The sequence below is a fragment of the Aquarana catesbeiana genome, linkage group LG03 (assembly GCF_042186555.1).
Source record: "Aquarana catesbeiana isolate 2022-GZ linkage group LG03, ASM4218655v1, whole genome shotgun sequence".
Taxonomy (NCBI): domain Eukaryota; kingdom Metazoa; phylum Chordata; class Amphibia; order Anura; family Ranidae; genus Aquarana; species Aquarana catesbeiana.
In genome coordinates, this window is record NC_133326.1 from 152,133,453 (window position 1) to 152,152,560 (window position 19,108).

The 19,108-nt window shown below is 46.0% G+C and overlaps 2 protein-coding genes across 2 annotated transcripts in view; one reads left to right on the forward strand and one right to left on the reverse strand.

The window, feature by feature from the left end:
• Window positions 1–19,108, forward strand: part of LRGUK (leucine rich repeats and guanylate kinase domain containing) — a 183,899-nt gene that overhangs the window by 35,514 nt on the left and 129,277 nt on the right. The window contains exons 7-8 of the mRNA XM_073619422.1: window positions 13,258–13,401; window positions 14,564–14,644. Coding sequence (XP_073475523.1) covers window positions 13,258–13,401; window positions 14,564–14,644 — 225 coding nt within the window. The remainder of the gene's footprint in view (window positions 1–13,257; window positions 13,402–14,563; window positions 14,645–19,108) is intronic.
• SLC35B4 (solute carrier family 35 member B4) overlaps window positions 1–19,108 on the reverse strand; it is a 247,653-nt gene that overhangs the window by 29,257 nt on the left and 199,288 nt on the right. The gene's annotated exons all lie outside the window — the stretch shown is intronic.

Sequence of the window (19,108 nt, forward strand, 5' to 3'; positions counted from 1 at the left end):
ATACATTTCTTTAATGCTTTAGTGCAGTATGATGTCACAGTTGTTTTTCTTCAGTTCTTTTCTTTGATATTTCATAGTTACAGTATATATCCTTCCGCCTTTTCCTCGGAGGTTCTTGGTCTTGTTCTGGAGAGGATTTCCCCCTACTGCCCTGTTAAATTGCTTATCATGGGCGACTTTAATGCCATGCTATCACCTGATCTGGATAGATCAGCAGTACCAAAACATACCTCTGAGGAGCTTAGAACATGGACCCAGACCTCAGGCCTTAATGAGGTCTGGAGGTGGAAACGCCCAACAACCCGCTCCTATTCTTGCTTCTCCACCCACAAAACATCATCGCGTGTAGACTTTACATTTGCTAATCCTTCCCTGTTAACGGATGTTCAGGAGGCCACATACGTACCCCCTGGTCTATCAGACCATGCGCTCCTGGAGCTGCTGCTGTGCACCTCAGCCTCTCGGAATGCGACCCTGTGGCGCCTGGCCCCGCACTGGGTCCGATTGAACTCTATGCCCCCAAACTATCTGAATACTGGGATATCAACGGGGGGTCCTCCTCTCCAGAAACCACATGGGATGCCTTCAAGGCTTTCACTAGAGGACAGTACATATCCTTTATTTCTGCTATCCATAAAGATCTAAAGGTGACCACTCAGTCTCTTCAACAATTGGTGGTTGATAAGAGAGAGGTCTATAATGCTAACCCAGATGATGACAATTTTATACATTTGCAGTCCGCTCAGAGAGAGTTGAACATGCACTTTAACGGAGATCACCCGTCTAGAACAGTACAGAACTAGGCAATCCTTCTTTGAACAAGGTGATAAGAATGGTCGTTTACTAGCACTATTAGCCCAGCATGATGAATGAATATATGAATGAATGAGATCAGAGATACAGCTTCCTGGGGGGACCAAAGTTTCTACGCGGGAGAATATTCTCGAGGCCTTCGGCCGATACTATAGCACTTTGTATACCTCCACTCTCCCGCAGGACTTCACCCCTCACTCGCTAGCTCCTCTTTTGATCAGGTGACTCTTGGGTGGTTCTCAGATGATGAACATCATGCGCTGGTGTGTCCTATCATCCCAGGCGAGATAGCCGTTGCTGTCCAGTTCCTATCCTAGCTGATCTAATCTACTCATTGCTTAGCTGAGGGTGCCCTCCCTCCCTGTATGTGCCATGCCCATATCATCCTAATTCATAATTCAAACCACTTAAAGACCCCATTGCATGTGCCTCCTACAGACCAATTGCCTTGCTCAACAATGACTTCAAAAATCTGACTAAACTCTTAACTTTAAGGTTGCAGGCGATGCTCCCAACAATCATAGACCCAGACCAAACTGGTTTTTAGGCCCACAAAGCTACTTACATTAACCTTCGTTTGGGGCATGACCGGATGTCGGTGATGGTGGTGAGGGAATGCGGAGAGTGAGCGGAGAGATGTGAGCTCCTCTCCCTACCTTTTGCTGACTGTTGTACCCTGCATCCAGTGTCTGAGAGGATGGAAGCAGCGGCAGCCGCCAGCCTGTGTGTCGCTGTTCTGACCTCTTAATTCCACTTCTCCGTTCCTCAGCTGGAGCTGTGGCCGAAACTGCAGCTGCGCAACAGGGGCCTGAGAGCTGCCGAGTCCTGCTTGAAACAGCCGGTCTGTGTGGAGATGAAGTCCGCGATCTTCTTTGGAGAACCCGTGAGAGCTCGGACGGACACCGCTGGGGGACAGTGGCGGAGCTCCCTTAGTGGTCTGGAGAGCGGTCGGAACGGTGGGGTACACCAATGAGGCTTGCCGTGGTGACAGGAGGAGCTGAGGTATCCAGCTCGGAGTGTGACGGCTGCGCAACAGGGGCCCGAGAGCTGCCGAGTCCTGCCGGAAACAGCCGGTCTGTGTGGAGGTGAAGTCCGCGATCTTCTTTGGAGATCCCATGAGAGCTCGGACGGACACCGCTGGGGGACAGTGGCGGAGCTCCCTTAGTGGTCTGGAGAGCGGTCGGAACGGTGGGGTACACCAGTGAGGCTTGCCGTGGTGACAGGAGGAGCTGAGGTATCCAGCTCGGAGTGTGACGGTGTGGGAGCCCAGCTGAGTGATCCCGAAACAACAAGCTGGAAATATCAGGAACAGCAGGTGAGCCGTAATACGCTGTGGGAGACACTGTGGAATCTCTGTGGGACATTGGGAGAGTGCATCGCCCTCAAGATTATATTGCTAGGAAAAGTTGAGAGTAACCCTGCAGTCCAGTACAAGGGAGACAGGTATATGTGGACATATGTTATAAAACTCTCAAAACATAGCACAGTACAACGCTACCCCCACTATTAATTCCAGTGCTTTTCTCTTTGATCCTTATCCCTCCTGGTCATAACTTAGCCCCATTAAAACACAGCCATGTCAAGGAAAAGAGGGGATGAGCAGATTAATCAGGAGAATGTGGGGTCACAAATATTGCGGTCCGCTAAGGATAAGGGAAGCTAGTCGGCAGCTGCAGCGGCAAAACTTGAGAAATATGCTCACCCTGAACAGACCCCTACAAAAAATGGACAACAGGTACAAGTAAAAGCACCAGCGGACAGGAAGAGCCATGGGCAAGTAACAACAGCTGCAGTGATATCAGGGCCTAAGACCGCGAATAACAATAGGAGCGCAGGGCCGGCTGAAAAGGAACACATATTAACGTCAGTTAATGCTCCCCCTATGGAAATAGAACCTACCTTGAGGGACGTACTGCAAGCAGTCAATTCATGTAAGTCATTACTTGGGGACCTATGTAATCAAGTTAAAGAGGTCAAAGAAGAGCTGTCGCTGATGAGGCAAGAATTACAAAAAACAGTTGAAAGAACAACGGCCCTGGAGGGGAGGGTAAGCCAAGTGGAAGACGGCATATACCCGCTATAGCAAGAAGTCAAAACCGTAAAAGATCAAATGAGTAGAGTCATTGAAAAAATGGATGAAATGGAAAATCGACTCAGAAGAGACAATGTGAGGGTAGTAGGGCTTCCAGAAAGGAGTGAGGGGCTTAACCCTATTGTTTTTTTTGGAAAAGTGGTTTATAGAATTATTTGGAAGAGAGACTTTTTTTCCCCACAGTTCTCAATAGAAAGGGCACACAGAGTCCCTTTTAAGGCCCCTCCCCCAGGAGGATACCCTAGATCACTATTGCTGAAGTTTTTGAACTATAATGATAAAATAATCTTACTGCGTAAAGCTAGAGAGATGGGACCTACCCTCTATAAGGGAACCAAAATTTAATTCTACCCGGATTTCTCGCCAGAGCTGCAGAGGCGCAGGGGGGGGGGGGGGGGATTGAAAATCAAACGTAGCTTGCAAAAATTTGATGTTAAGTATGCGCTACTTTACCCAGCACGGCTGCGGATAGAGGCTCTGGGGGAAATTAAATTCTTTTACTCACCAGCAGGAGTAGCTCGGTGGCTAGAAGAAAATAAAGAGAGGTTGAGACCCAAAGAGAGGAACAGAGCACACTGAGGACACTTGGACTGAATATAAGGGGCACTGGGAAGAGCTATGGTCTTGGTAAACAATAGAATAGGGAAGCAGGGATTCATATATAAGAGTAGAAATGAATGTAGGGGAAATCATCACATTTAAATTTTTGCATATTTGTATGTTTTTTAGTATGGGTGTGGTACAATATGGTAGGAGTTGGTATGATTTGTATGAGGCGGTCACAGATAAAGCCCCTAGGGCGAACCTGGAAAGGTGGAGGGTGGGAAAAGTGGGGAGGTTGGGGAGGATTGGTAGACGGGGGGAGGGGGATAAGGGGTTTAATGGGTTTAGGGCAGAGTAACATTATAGTTTATGTACTAGACGAGGTGAGGTATGGGGAAGAAGAAAAAAGAAAAGCAGGTTTGAGAATGAGAGTAAAAAAAGTGTTTGGAGTTGTCACAAGTAAGGAAATTACACCTATGGTAAAGGATAGGAGTAAAAGTTTTGGGGTATTAAAGCACAGAGGATAATTTAGGTTCACAATATATTACACTTTATTGATTTTGAGGTTATGTTTCTTGTTATTTTGTTCTTCTCTTTTTTTTTTTTTCTTACCTTTCTCTTTATGCAGCCTAAGGTACTTACTATAGGCTCCTGGAATGTCCGGGGCTTGGGTAATCCAGCTGAGAGGACTGCAGTCTTCTCGATGTTGGAAATGAGGGGGGTGGGTCTGATCTGCCTGCAGGAGACCCACTTGACAAAGGACACCACGACATGTCTTCAAAATAGGGGGTTTCAATGCCAATATCACTCGGTGTACTCTTCATACTCCGGAGGGATGAGTGTAATGGTGAAAAGAGGAGTGGCCTTCTCCTGCCGGCAGATCAGTATAGACGAAATGGGTCGATATATTTTCCTGTATTGCTCAATAGAGAATAGAATGTATGTTTTAGCAAATGTTTATATTTTGCCGCCATGTAAACTTGAAGTTATGTACAGTTTAATGGAATTTATGTTGGACAAAGTAGATACCCCGGTTATAGTAATGGGAGATTTTAATGAGGTTCTTGGACAGGTTTCCACCGGGAGTTCAATCACATAGCATAGCGGAGGGTCGGTTAAGTCAATTCCTGGTGGAGGCAGGGTTGTTTGATATATGGAGGGTACGGAATCCTGATGAACAGCAATATTCTTGTTTTTCAGCCTCCTATTCTACACTTTCCAGGATCGATATGATCCTGGGGAATGCAGAATCATTACCACTGGTAAAAGATATGGTCTACCTGCCGAGAGGGGTCTCGGACCACTCTTTGTTGGTGGTATCAGTGAATATAGGGGGGAAGGAGCCTCAAAGGTCTTGGAAGCTGAGCCCATTTTGGCTGGAGCTAATGGGAGAACCGGAGGAGGTGATAAAAAAATTAGAAGAATTTGTGGTATTTACACTTTAAAGGCATTTCTTAGGGGCATATTGATTCAGAGGGTGGCAGTAATTAAGAAGAGATCCAGGGAGTGGGAGGAAAGTATCAGAAAAGAACTGGAGAAGGCAGAGAAACAATACATAGAAGATCCAACACCAGAGAAACAAAACTTATGGTTAAATAAACAAGAGAACTATAGAATAGCAGTATTAAGGAAAGTGGAAAATCAGCGACTTTTTCAGAAGCAATTGGCTTTTGGAGAAGGAGAAAGCGTGGGGCGAATGTTGGCTTACTTGGTGAGAACCAACTCCTCTCCCTCGACCATACCTGCGATTAGGACCGTAAAAGGTGAGATCTCCTCTCACACATCAGAGATTATGGATACATTTAGGAATTATTATGAAACACTGTACAAGTCGCGGGTAGTGGTCGGGGAAGAGGATATGGATATGTTTTTTAAGAACATGGTAATACCGACCCTTACAGAAGAGGATAGAGAGGGATTAGAGGCCCCAATAACCTTAGCGGAATTACAAAAAGCCACGACCGGGATGGCAAACCAAAGGTCCCGGGGCCAGATGGCTTCCCGATTGAGATCTATAAGCGCTATGGGAAAATACTGTTACCAGAGTTACTTAAGTTGTTAAACTGGGCGATGACGGAAGCCACCATAATCATGTTACACAAAGAAGGGAGAGACCCGTTAGAAACTTCAGCATATAGGCCAATATCTTTGCTGTGTGCCGACGCTAAAATACTAGCAAAGGTGCAGGCAGCTAGGCTGAATAAAATCATTCATAAACTCATACACCCAGATCAAACAGGGTTTATTCCCAATAGGTCTACCAGCATGAATATAAGAAGGGTATATCTGAACTTGCAAACCCCGACAGAGAACATGGGGTCAAGAGCTGTTATGACCCTGGATATAATTAAGGCTTTTGATAGCCTGGAGTGGGGCTATCTTTGGCGGGTTTTGGAAGAATTCGGACTAGGGCCCGTCTTCATAAGATGGATAAAAATATTGTATAATGGTCCAAGCACAAAAATTAGGGTTATTAATGAATTTTCAGAAAAGATCCATCTAAAAAGAGGGACGAGACAGGGGTGCCCATTGTCTCCCCTGCTCTTCGCCCTTGCGATGGAACCATTGGCAATTAGTATCAGGTCCTGTGTAAACATGAAAGGTTTTTCAAGAAAATCAGGTGAGGAGAGGATTGCCCTATATGCCGACGATGTCCTTCTCTTCTTGGGGGACACAGAGCACTCCCTTAAGCAGGCAATAAATATGGTAGAGAGGTTTGGTAACCTTACGGGATTAGTGGTAAATTGGAGTAAGTCAGCACTCCTACCAGTGGACACTTTTAGGAACCCCATAATGTCTGAAATACTCCAATTGAAAGTTGTTACAACAATGAAGTACCTAGGTATAAATCTGACAAAAGACCCAAATCAGTATATAGATGACAACATAATCCCGCTTCTAACTAAATTTAAACATAAAATTGATATTTGGAACTGGTTACCCCCGACAGTAGCTGGGAGATGTAATTTAATTAAGATGGTATGGATGCCTCAATTATTATATTTGTTACACAATTCCCCGGTTTGGTTAAATAAGAAGTGGTTTAGGAAAATAGACATGTTGTTTAGAAAACTGATATGGAAAAAGGGCAAAGCCAGGATTAGTCTCCAAGCTCTGCAGCTACCAACTAGGGAGGGGGGAATGGCGGTTCCCCACCCAGGAGTTACTTCCTGGCGGCGCAACTGCAGCATCTAGGAGGGGGTAATGTTAGCAGGGATTTAATGATATTAGAAGCACCACATAAAACAGTGGCAGAGGTGTTAGAGGCAGACTCTTTCTTCTTTAGGAAACCTACAACTAAGATGACAACAAAAGTATGGAAAGCAGTAAAAACACTAATGGGATATGATGGTTTTACAGAGTATGCCCCTCTTTGGCACAACAGAAACTTACAGGAAATCGCAGATATGGGGGAGTTTAAAGAATGGGAAACACTGGGCATAAATAGACTATCGCACTTATATAAGGGGTATGCACTAAAAACCTTTGGAGATCTGCAAAGGGAAAACGGGATACCAAAACAAACATTTTATAGATACTTGCAAATGAGACATGCCCAATTCAAGACACAACCCTTAGTATGGAATAACGTACCATTGCTCCAAAAAGTGATTAAGTCAGACAATGCGAAGGGACTTATTTCAGAAACCCACACACAGCTGAGTAGTAAAAGCATTGCAAGGTCTGAACATCTTAAGTGTAGGGAAAAGTGGGAGGAGGATATAGGTGAAATAATGGGAGTGCAGTGGAATAAAATACTGGAGTTGGGTTATGCGGTGTCGGTCTCCCCCTCACAGAAAATTTCACACTTAATGCTGATACATAGAACATACTACACCCCCAAGAAGCTGTATAGGTTAAGATCAGATGCCAAATGCCCCAGATGTCATGAAATAGGAGACCTGATCCACATGGTATGGAGATGTCCCAAGCTGCTCCGGTATTGGACGGGGGTAGTAGATGTTATAAATAGAACGTTTGGGACCACTTTAGAGATAGATGCCAGACTATGTGTCTTGGGTTATAGAGAATGGAAAGGAGATGGGACAAGTTTAATAACAGTGGTTATAAGGTGTTTGTTCCAAGCCCGGAAACTGATCGCGCAGAGATGGCAGTCAGTTAAGCCCCCTACAGTAGAGGAGTGGTTAAAAATAATAAATTAGATAATCTGGAGAGAAAGGGTTTTGTACACTAAGAGAGGGAACCTTAAGGAGTTCGAAAAAATGTGGAACCCCTGGCTGGTAAAAATAGGATATAATGGAAATAAAAAAACCTGTCTAGTTGGGGAGGGAGGGTTATAGGGGGTAGGTGGGGTATGGCAAAGGTATATTTTAATTAATATGTATTGCAATGTTAGTCTGTTGTAAAGACAAAGATGTTAATAGCAATTTTATAAAGCTGTCATTTCTTTTTTATGGGCTGTAAAGTTAAAAAACCTTAATAAAGATTTAAAAAATTAAAAAAACAAAAAAACCTTCGTTGGTTGTTTACCAATATCCACACCCAACATTTAAATGCAGAATCTAGGGTAATGGCCTCCCTATACATTGAAAAGGCCTTTGATACTATTGAGTGGCCATTTATGTGGGAGGTACTTAGACGCATGGGATTCCCTTTACTCTTTATTAAATGGCTTCAAGTCCTTTTATAGCTCCCCCACGGCCTCAGTTAGGTTGGGTTGGGGTTTGTCGGTCCTCTTTCGGCTATATGGGGAACCTGTCAGGGCTGCCCTTTTTCTCCAGCCCTTTTCGCCATTGCGATTGAATCGGTGGCAGAGGCGCTTCACACCTCTTCAGCAATTAAAGGGCTTCATATTGGCTAGCTGGAGGAGAGGGTTGCCCTATTTGCGGATGACCTGCTATTGTTCCTTCATGATGTGGGTCCCTCCCTCCAGGGTGCAATGCAACTCTTGAATTCCTACTCCATGGTCACAGGTCTCAAAATCAACTGGGCTACTAGTCCCTACTATTCCCTATAGACCCTGGAGCTCGAGACTGTCTGGCCCCACCAGACCTGCCACTCCAATGGGTAGAACAATTTAAATACTTGGGCGTCCAAGTTTCCCGTAGGACATCAGACTACTTGTCTCTCAAACTTACCCCAGTAATGCAGGAGACAAAGCGGAGGCTAAAGGGATGGGAGATGCTGCCGTTGCCACTTTTGAGCAGAATCAATCTAATTAGAATGAAAATCCTACCTAAATTCACTTACTTATTCCACAATTCCCCCTCTTGGATCCCAAAGTCATTTTTTAATCGGCTCAATCAAGTTTTTTCCTCTTTTCTCTGGGGGGGGGGGGGAGGGGGGGGGGGGCTAGTTCCCGAGATACAAATTGACTATCTTGATGCGCTCTACTAGTCAAAGGGACCTGGCTTCCCCTGATTGCCATTAGAATTTTCTGGCTACACAGCTGGCGACAGCAGCTTGGTGGTTTTCCCCCGACCATTACAATACTTCTGCCATGTTGGAGGCGGCAGTGGTTTCTTCCCTTGAAGCACCGCAGCTCCTCTTGTTCAGAGGCCCGAAGGCCCCTTATCCACTTACTCCATCAATGCTTACTACCATTAGAGCCTGGACAGTGGGACTCGGGTAAGAACACCTGCCGGAGGGTACCCCCTTGCCTAATGCTCTGCTTTGGCTAAATACATCCATGCCCCATTTTTATATGCTACCTGAACCAGGTGTATGGGCCAAACATAAAGTGAAGTTAATCTCACACATTTCCTCAGGTGGCTCTCTAAAATCCCTGTCACAATTGTCCTCTGACTTTCAATGCCCCCCCCCCCCCCCACCTTATTTATTTTGATACCTGCAGCTCTCCCATGCCTTTCTCAGTCAATTCCACCATGCCGACCTAAGGCTACTTTTACACTGGAGCGGGGGGGGGGACATTAGTGGTAAAGCGTTTTAGCGGCGCTTTACCGCTGTTATAGCGGTGCTTTTTGGGCGCTAGTGGCGCGCTTTTAACCCTTTCAAGTGGCCTAGGAAAGGGTTAAAAGCACCAAAGCGCTTTGCAGGCACTTCGGCAGCGGTGCCCATTAATTTCAATGGCAGGGGCAGTTTATGAGCATTGTATACACCAGTCCCGCACTGCCCCAAAGATGCTGCGTGCAGAAGTTTTTTCCCGACCTGCAAGTGCGCCGCCCCAGTGTGAAAGCACTCAGGCTTTCACACTGGGGAGGCTTGAGAGACGCTTTTCAGTCGCTTTACAGGTTCTATTTTTAGCTCTAAAACCCCTGAAAAGCACCCCAGTGTGAAAGAGGTCTAACAGTGGCTCAATCCGCCCTTGGATGAGTGCTTTGCATAGACTGTACGGAAAAGCCTACCTCACACCTTTATGCCCATTGCCCATCTGATTACCACATCTCTTCCCACCCTATCTAGTCTTATAGCTAAGCGGTAGCAGGACATCCCACACCTAGATGATGATGACTGGGATGACATCTAGGATTTCCCATTATGTACTTTAGTCTCTTCACGTGACAAATTGATACAATTTCAAATTGTCCATAGGGCTTATTTTACACCCTCCAGATTGTTATGAGGCATTCTCATCCTTCAGTGTTGGAGATGTGACCACTCCCAGGGTGATTTTCCCCACATTTTCTGGTCCTGCCCGGTTATCACTAGGTTTTGGTCAGAGGTGTTGTCTGTTATCAATACGGTATGGTTGACTAAGATACCCCTCTCTATGGAGATCTTTATATTGGGTGTCATAGAAAACCTGATTCCTACTGTTGCAGAAAAAACACTGGTTTTCTATGCCAGGAAAGCTGTTGAGTAGCGCGTGCCTTTTATATTCTAATTTGTTTTGTTTAGTTTATTTGGTTTGTTTCTATTGTGTATGTGTAGAAAACTTCAATAAACACATTTTCAAACATAAAAAAATTCCTGATCGCCCCTATTACTGGTAAAAAAAAATAAGTAAAAATAATTTGTAGACACTATAACTTTTGTGCAAACCAATCAATATACGCTTATTGGGATTTTTTTTACCAAAAATATGTAGCGGAATACATATTGGCCTATATTGATGAAGAATTTTTTTAATTTTTTTTTATTGAATGTGTTTTATAGCAGAAAATAAAAAATAATATTGTTTTATTTTTCAAAATAGTTTTTTTTTTTATAGTGAAAAATATAAAAAACTCAGAGGTGATAAAATACCACCAAAAGAAAGCTCTATTTGTGGGAAAAAAGAACATACATTTTTTGGGGGTACCGTGTCGCAGGACCACGCAATTGTCAGTTAAAGTAATGCAGTCCTGTATCGCAAAAAATGGCCTGGTCAGGAAGGGGGGTAAATCTTCAGGAGGTCATGTGGTTAAACCACATACAGAAAGAAGACACTTATTCTTGTTCTTTTTGTTCACTTACACGCAGCACTTTACCGTGCAGGCTAGTACACAGTGCCCGCTACAGTAGGGAGCATTGCGATACACATTTCAGTGCATGCTGCTTGTGTTTTTTTTTTTGTTTTTTTATAACTTTATTTGAAGTGTTACATCATGACACTTCAATCATGACACTACACAGCAGTGTGGTGCATTGTGCTGCTATGTGGTGACATACAGTGCCATCAAGTACGGAATAATGCAGGTCACTGCACATTATGTGAGCAAGCCCTTATTAGGCTCCATGCACACTGGAGCTCATAAACGGCTGTTCTGAACGTCGGATTGCTGGCAGGAAAACGCTGCTTTAAAAACGTGATTTTATCAGCGTTTTGCATTGCCGTCAATGCAAGTTTAGCACTAGCTTTTAACCGCGTTTCTCTGCCTCTATTCAAAATCAATGGTTCCCTATGGGAGCCCATTGATTTGAATAGAAATCACACCAGATGTCGGATCATCATGATCCGACTTGCGGTGCGACTTGTGTGCTGAGGATGAAGGGGAACCCCGCCACAATGAAAAAAAATTGACGTGGGGTTCCCCCCTCAGACAATACCAAGCCTTTCGGTCAGGAAGGATTTTAAGGGGAACCCCCTTCGCTGAAAAAATGGCGTGGGGGTCCCCCCAAAATCCATACCAAACCGGTATCAGAGCGCACAGCCCGGCCGGTCGGGGGTGGGGATGAGCGAGCGCCCCCCCCCCTCCATAACTGTACCAGGCCGCATGCCCTCAACATGGGGGTAGGTGCTTCGGGGCAGGGGGGGCGCTGCGCCCCCCCACCCCAAAGCACCTTGTCCCCATGTTGATGAGGACAAGGGCCTCTTCCCGACAACCCTGGCCATTGGTTGTCGGGGTCTGCGGGCAGGGGGGCTTATCGGAATCCGGGAGCCCCCTTTAATAAGGGGGCCCCCAGATCCTGGCCCCCCACCCTATGTGAATGAGTATGGGGTACATCGTACCCCTACCCATTCACCTGGGAAAAGTGTCAAAAATAAAACACACTACACAGGTTTTTAAAGTAGTTTATTAGTCAGCTCCAGGGGTCTTCTTCCGACTTCGGGGTCTCTTCCTCCTTCTTCTCCGCGCTCTCCGGCCTCTTCTCCCGGTCTCTGGTGTCTTTTCCCGCTCTCCGGTTCTTCTGCCGGGCTCCTCCGCTATCTTCTGCTCTTTTGCTAGCGGTGGCCTGGTCTTCTCCCCTCTGCTCTTCTTCCGATGTTGACACGACGCTCTCCCTCGCTGTAATGCCGGGTGCGTGTTGCGCAACGACTTATATAGGCATGGGGCGTGGTCATCAGGTGATGTCATCCAGTGACCCCGCCCCCGTATGATGTCACCACCTGGGCATGATGGGACAGTGACGTCATAAGGGGGCGGGGTCACCGGATGGCATCACCCGGTGACCACGCCCATGCCTATATAAGTCATTGCGCAACGCGCACCCGGCATTACAGCAGGAGAGGGCGTCGTGTCAACATGGGAAGAAGAGCAGAGGGGAGAAGACGACGGAGAAGACCGGGCCACCGCTAGCAAAAGAGCAGCAAAAGAGCAGAAGATAGCGGAGGAGCCTGGCAGAAGAACTGGAGAGCGGGAGAAGACATCGGAGACCGGGAGAAGAGGCCGGAGAGTGCGGAGAAGAAGGAAGAGACCCCCGAAGTCGGAAGAAGACTCCCAGAGCTGAATAATAAACTACTTTAAAAACCTGTGTAGTGTGTTTTATTTTTGACACTTTTCCCAGGTGAATGGGTAGGGGTATGATTATGTGTCTCTAGCGTTTCCAGTACTGCTCCTGAACGCGAATTTCTGGCATTCAGAATAAAGCCCATAAACTCCACTGCTCATTAAAGCTAAAAAATGTCCATGTGTGCATAGACACATAGGCTAACATAGAGTGGAGTTTATTGGCTTTTAAAAAAATGCCCAAACTCCAATAAACTGCAGTTTATCAGCTCCAGTGTGCATGGAGCTTTACTGTCACTTTGCTCCCCTTCTGTCTAACCATTTACATTGAAATCTCACTTCCTGTGCATTGGCTAAAGGTGATCTTATGGGCTTTCTGCCTCACATAATGTTTTGCATTAATGTCAGAATGTTCAGTCTTGTTTTCATCAGACCAGAGAACCATCTTTCATACGTTTGCTGAGTCTCATACTGTACATGACTATTAGCAGCCTTCACATGGCATTGGATATGTTGTATGCGTGTGTGTTTTTTTTTAAGCAGTAACTTCCTTTTGGTCACTCTTGCATAAAGCCAGGTTTTTGTGGAAAAATTATCTTTTGCTAATATCTCTAGAGTCAATTTAAATCTGATTAATTGGGGTTATCGCACCTAGAGCGGCACCTTATTAAATATTCTTGATGATTTCACGCCAGGCAAACCTATGTTTTTTAATGCTGTGCACCTCTTATGTTGCAGGCCTCCAATGAGATTAGGAAGATCAGCGGGTTGGAAAATCTGAAAAGATTACAATCTTTGGACCTTTCATCTAACCAGCTATCCAGTCTCGAAGGTCTAGAGGGACTGGAACTTCTACATACACTGAACCTGCAAGACAATGGAGTAAGTTTCACCTCTCGTTCTTATGGTGCCATTATAATCTAAAGAGAAAAAAAAAACATATGTATGTATGTAAAGGATTTTAACAAACTTTGTTGCAGATTTCTACCTTTTGTTATTCTGAAGAAATAGCTGTTTATTTGTCGGTGTCAATGTGCGCACTGAATTTGAATGGGAGTAACTTTTTCATTAGCGATCAGCAGCTGCACTTGCAGTCTAGTGGAAAGCAGCAGGGTCCGAATCCTTTTAGACATGATTAACCCTTGGGGAGTGTCTCGCCAACACTGAAATGTTTGTTGCAGAGTCCTGGCAAAAATCAAATTTGTATCTTAGCGCAGGCTTCTGGGAGAATCAGTGAGCCAATCACACAAGCGGAAAATTACATTTCTGGAGAGGGTGTTCCGTACACCATCTGTGTACAGAACACCTCCAGGTTGCCATATTGCATTGCTTTTACAGAAAATTACAGCACTGCAGATTGAAAAGAACATTTTTAATAAGGTTATATTTGTATTGGCTAGTGTCTCAATTGTATAGGCTATGTTATTTTTATTTTTTTTTATTTGCAATATTTTTATACGACCACGAAAGTGGAGTCACCCTTTAAATTTGTATTGCTTTAATAAAATTCCCCAAACAGCCAAAAGTTTTTGTCTTCAGCCCCATAACTTTTTTTCTATTTTGAAGCAGCAGCATTTTAATACACACAGGAACATAATGGAATGACGTTGAATATTGTGAATATGAATATTGATCGGTCCATAGCAACATTTGCTGGTCTGTCCCAAACAGAGCATGAAGAATGAGTGATAGAAGCAACTCTGTTATAGACAACACCATAGTACTTATCTGTTCTGTAAATGTTTTATATGTCTTCCAAAATACCTGAACAGATCTGTCACACATATGCTGATCAGGGAAATAAGAATATGCCTGTATAGAGCTAAGGCAGATGCCTAGGTTCTTTTATGAGGTATGGGCAGGAATAGCAGGCTCTGTGTCGTTTATGATATTTTTCCTTTTAATGAGGAAAACAGTGTGCAGGACCTTTCTAATGTGTATTGTATTCTTACAAATGAATATTGCCTAAATTGATGTTTAGAAAAGCATGGCGAGATATATTATTGATGCCTAAATGCATGAAATATGCCATCTGTTCTTTCAGATTTGTCATATCAGTGAAATTGCTTCCATTGAAGAACTGCCTTTCCTCCATGTTCTGAATCTCCTACAAAATCCAGTACAGGTGAGTGTCATGGCTACAAATGTCACCAATTTGAATTGATACTTATTTTATAGGAAACCTGTGTTAAGAGAATATATCTTTCCTGGCCAGAAAATGCTTCTTTCTCAAGTCGTCTTCCAGGACGGCACCCTGAGAGATGACTGGTCCTCCTGACAGGAAACACAATCAAGATAGAGGTTAAAAACCCCGCCCCTCCCTGCACTCTTCAGTTTTTGATTGTGTTTCCCCACAGCGAAACAGTTTGTTTTTTTCTAATAGACCTAAGGCCGTGGGCTGGAAGTCTCCCCCTGGAGATTTGAGAAAGCCTCTGGGTCTGGTAGGGCTTGCCCTCCCCGGGGGGTTCCTTTCCCTATTTCTCAGGGGGGCAGTGAAGAGCTCCCTGTGAGAACTGGAGGACCCTGGGCACTGTGAGTCTCCAGAACTCCAGAGACCATGTTCCTGCTCCCCCTCTCCTTACCTGACTGAGTCAGGAGGGGAATTTGCCGTCCGATCTGTCTTCCCCCTGTGTATGCAGGGGTGTGCTGAGCTTTCCTTGCCGCCTCAGCGCTGGCAGCGGTGTGTTTGTCGGCGCCATTTTGCGGTGGATCTTTCCGGGAGGAAATTACGTCATGGCGCTCCAGACGCTAGAGTGCTCTGGCCCTGCAGACCTCGGCAAGATGGCGGCGGCGTTCGGAATGCCATGAGGGGACAGCTGACTGCACATGGACTACAGGTATCAGCTTTTAAGAAGGGATAGTTCCGGGCAGCAGAGGCACCATCGCTGGGCAAGGAGCAGGTGTGCACTACTCGCTTGCTATGGAGCAAGAGGAGTCTACAGCCGTTTTGGAGGCCACTGGGGGTGAGTCTACCAGGCTGGAGGATATAAGGGAGGGGGTGGCCCCCTAGCCTTACCCTCACAAGGGATCTCTTGGTCAGTTATTTTATTACTAGCTAAACAGGCTTCTTGTTTTGCAGACACAGAAACCCAGAGTGTTGCCAGTAGACCGAGACCCAAAAATCCTTCCCGATCCAAAAGGTGTGGGTACTGCAATGACAAATTAGCAGCAGAACACACAAAGCCATTTTGTTATAAGTGCATTCACAAGTTGTCAGGGAAGGAGACTTCAGAAGTTATGAGAGATTTTCTCTCAGTGCAATCTGAAATGCTGTCCACCCTTAAAGCTTTTCAGGCTAGCCTCAATACTAGGCAGGATAGCAGAGAGGGCTCTTCCTCCCAGGAAAGTGCTTCTACTAATTTTAGAGGGGTAAGCACCGTTCAGCAGAGACCGCCATCTCCTCAGGGTTCGGAGGAGGAGGTGGAGGAAGTGGAGGACCCCTGTTGTAGTCTCCTTGAAGAAGGGGAAGACGCAGAGGATAGCCAGGAGGAAGAGGGACACTCCAGACCAGTCAGACATATCTTCTCTACAGATGATATGGAGGGCCTCCTAGGGGCTATTTATGCTTCTGAGGAGATCCAGGAGCCAGAGGCACAAATTTCTGTACAGGATAGGTTGTATCAGGGGTTGTCTAAAGCTCAGTCCAGGGTGTTACCTATCCACCAGTCTCCTAAAGACATTGTGTTAAGAGAATGGAAAGAGCCAGAAAATAAACTTCAGAAGTTTAAGACCTGGAAACGCAGGTGTCCGTTTAAGGAAGAGGAGCAGGAGAAGTTTTTTTAACTTCCCAAACTGGACGCATCTTTGGCTCAGGTGTCTAAACAATCTGACCTGTCTTTTGAAGACGCAGGTAACATTCGGGACCAAATGGACCGCAGGTCTGAAACCCTTTTACGCAGAGCCTGGGAGGCCAATGTGGCAACTTTAAGTCCAGCTTTAGCTTCAGCACGTATAGCTAGAAATACGAATATGTAGCTTAATAAACTGACAGATCATGTGACAAGTACTGCCAAGTCCAAAGATCTGGAGTCTGGAGGTAATTGGTAAGGCGGTAGCCTTTCTTGCGGATGCTGCAGTGGAGTCCGTGCCGACTTCGGCAAAGACGGCAGCTCTTCTTAATTCAGCCAGAAGGGCCATATGGGTTAAGACCTGGGATGGGGACCACACCTCTAAAAAAAGGTTATGCGGCCTACCTTTTGAGAGGTCACTCCTGTTTGGTACAGGGTTGGACCAAACCCTCTCCAGATCTACGGAGAAAGGAAAGAAGTTTCCCGTAAAGCCTAAAAAGGTTAAAAGATTTTTTCGAGGCCCCCAGGTCAACAACTGGTTTAAGGATCGTAAGGAAGGAAAGAAATGGGGTGTTGGAAAAGCCAAACAGAAAGGAGCTCTCCTTTTCTCCGGCCCAAAGGTCGCAGACAAGGAACCCAAGTGACGCCAGCACCAAGGTGGGAGGGAGGCTGGCACAATTTATCCCACAGTGGGAGCAGGTGGCCCGGAGCCCTCTAGTCCTTCAGTGGATAAGAGAGGGCTACAGGCTAGAATTTGCTTCCAGGCCTCCACAGTCGTTTCTACTGACCTTCCTACCCAGAGAGAGTACAAAGGCCATAGGCCTCATAGAAAGTGTCGGGCAGTTGGCGAATCAGAGAGTCATTCTCCCAGTACCGGCGGATCAGCAAGGACGGGGTTTTTATTCCCACGTCTTTGTAGTTCCCAAACCGTCCAGAAAATTCCGGTTAATCTTGAATCTAAAGAGATTAAACACTTTTCTGCGATACAAGAAATTTCGCAAGGAATCGGTGTACATGGTCAGAAAGCATTTGTTGAGGGAAGTTTTCATGGCCACCATAGACTTGAAGGACGCATATGTGCACATTCCCATTCTGCCTGAACACCAGACATTCCTTCGGTTTGCTATTCATGCAGATCAGGGTACCCAGCACTGGCAGTTTCAGGCCCTACCCTTTGGGCTGGGGCTAGCCCAAGAGCATTTACAAAGATCCTTGCAAAGGTCGTCGCCTACCTGCACCTTCAGGGGATCTCTCTGATACCTTATCTAGACGACCTGTTGGTCTACAACCTTTCCAGGGAGTCCCTTCTCCTGGATCTGGACAAGGTTTTAGCCACCTTGGAGTCCCTGGGATGGTTGATAAGTTCCGAGAAGTCCTCCCTGACTCCTTCTCAGACCAAGCTCTACCTGGGCCTGTGGGTGAACTCAGTGGGGCAAAAGCTGATCCTTCCACAGGAGAAAATAGAAGCACTGATTTCTTCAATGTCTTCAATCCTGTGTCAGGGGGTAGTGCCCAGAAGAATGATCATGAGGATTCTAGGTCTCATGACTTCATGTATTCTGGCGGTTCCTTGGGCCCAGCTCCACTCCAGACCCCTGCAGAACTTCCTGCTATCCTCATGGGATGGAAGGAAGGAATCCTTGGATATTCCGGTTGCCATCCCTGAAGAGGTAAGAAAGTCCTTACTTTGGTGGCTCAACCCTCAAAGGTTGGGGGCAGGTCATCTTTGGTCCCAGTTCCAGCTTGTCAGGTTAACAACCGATGCGAGCTCGTGGGGATGGGGGGACCATCTAGAACAGCTCCAAGCTCAGGGTATGTGGGACATACTACAGAGAACTGCTTCTTCCAATTTCAGGGAATTGCTAGCAGTCAGGGAGGCTCTAATAGCTTTCGAGAGCAGGATCAGGGGGAGAGAGGTTCAGATCCTCTCCGACAATTCTACCACAGTGGCTTTCCTGAACCGTCAGGGGGGTACACGGTCGCTCTCACTAATGAGATTGGCGCAGGAGATTCTGGAATGGGTGGAACAAAGAATACCATCAATCTCTGCGGTGCACATAAGGGGAGTTTTCAACATAAAAGCAGATTTCCTCAGTCGTCAGACAGTACAACAGGAGGAATGGGAATTGAATCCCGAGGTATTCTACCTGGTCTGTCAACAGCTAGGCACACCGGAGATAGATCTCTTTGCCCGCAGGGAAAACAGGAGAGTCAAAAGATACTTTTCCCTTTGCAGAGAACATGGGTCCGAGGGGGTGGACGCGTTAGCTCAGGAATGGGACTTCGGTCTGGCGTATGCATTTCCTCCCTTAGCCCTGATTCCGAGAATCCTTCAAAGACTGAGTCGGGCCAGGGGCAATTTGATCTTGATTGCCCCCTGGTGGCCCAAGAGGACCTGGTTTCCCACGTTGTGGAACTTGGCAGTATCCCCTCCGTTTCAGCTTCCGGAACATCAGGATCTTCTGCTTCAAGGCCCTCTTTACCATCCGAATCCCGTTTTTTTCAGATTAACAGCCTGGCTGTTGAGAGGGAGAGCCTGCACAACAAGGGGTGTTCAGAGTCAGTGATTGATACCCTGTTGCTGAGTAGAAAGCCTGTAACTATGCTAGGGTCTGGGGTGTCTTCTCCCATTGGTGTGAAGCGAGAGGGGTGCCCCAGAAAGAGATTCCAGTAATCTTAGACTTCCTAAAGGAGGGAGTAGACCGAGGCTTAGCTACCAAGACTCTGAGGGTTCAGGTGGCAGCTTTGTCTAGTTTTCTGGATATTAAATTAGCTCTAGATCCTTTGGTTAAGAGATTTTT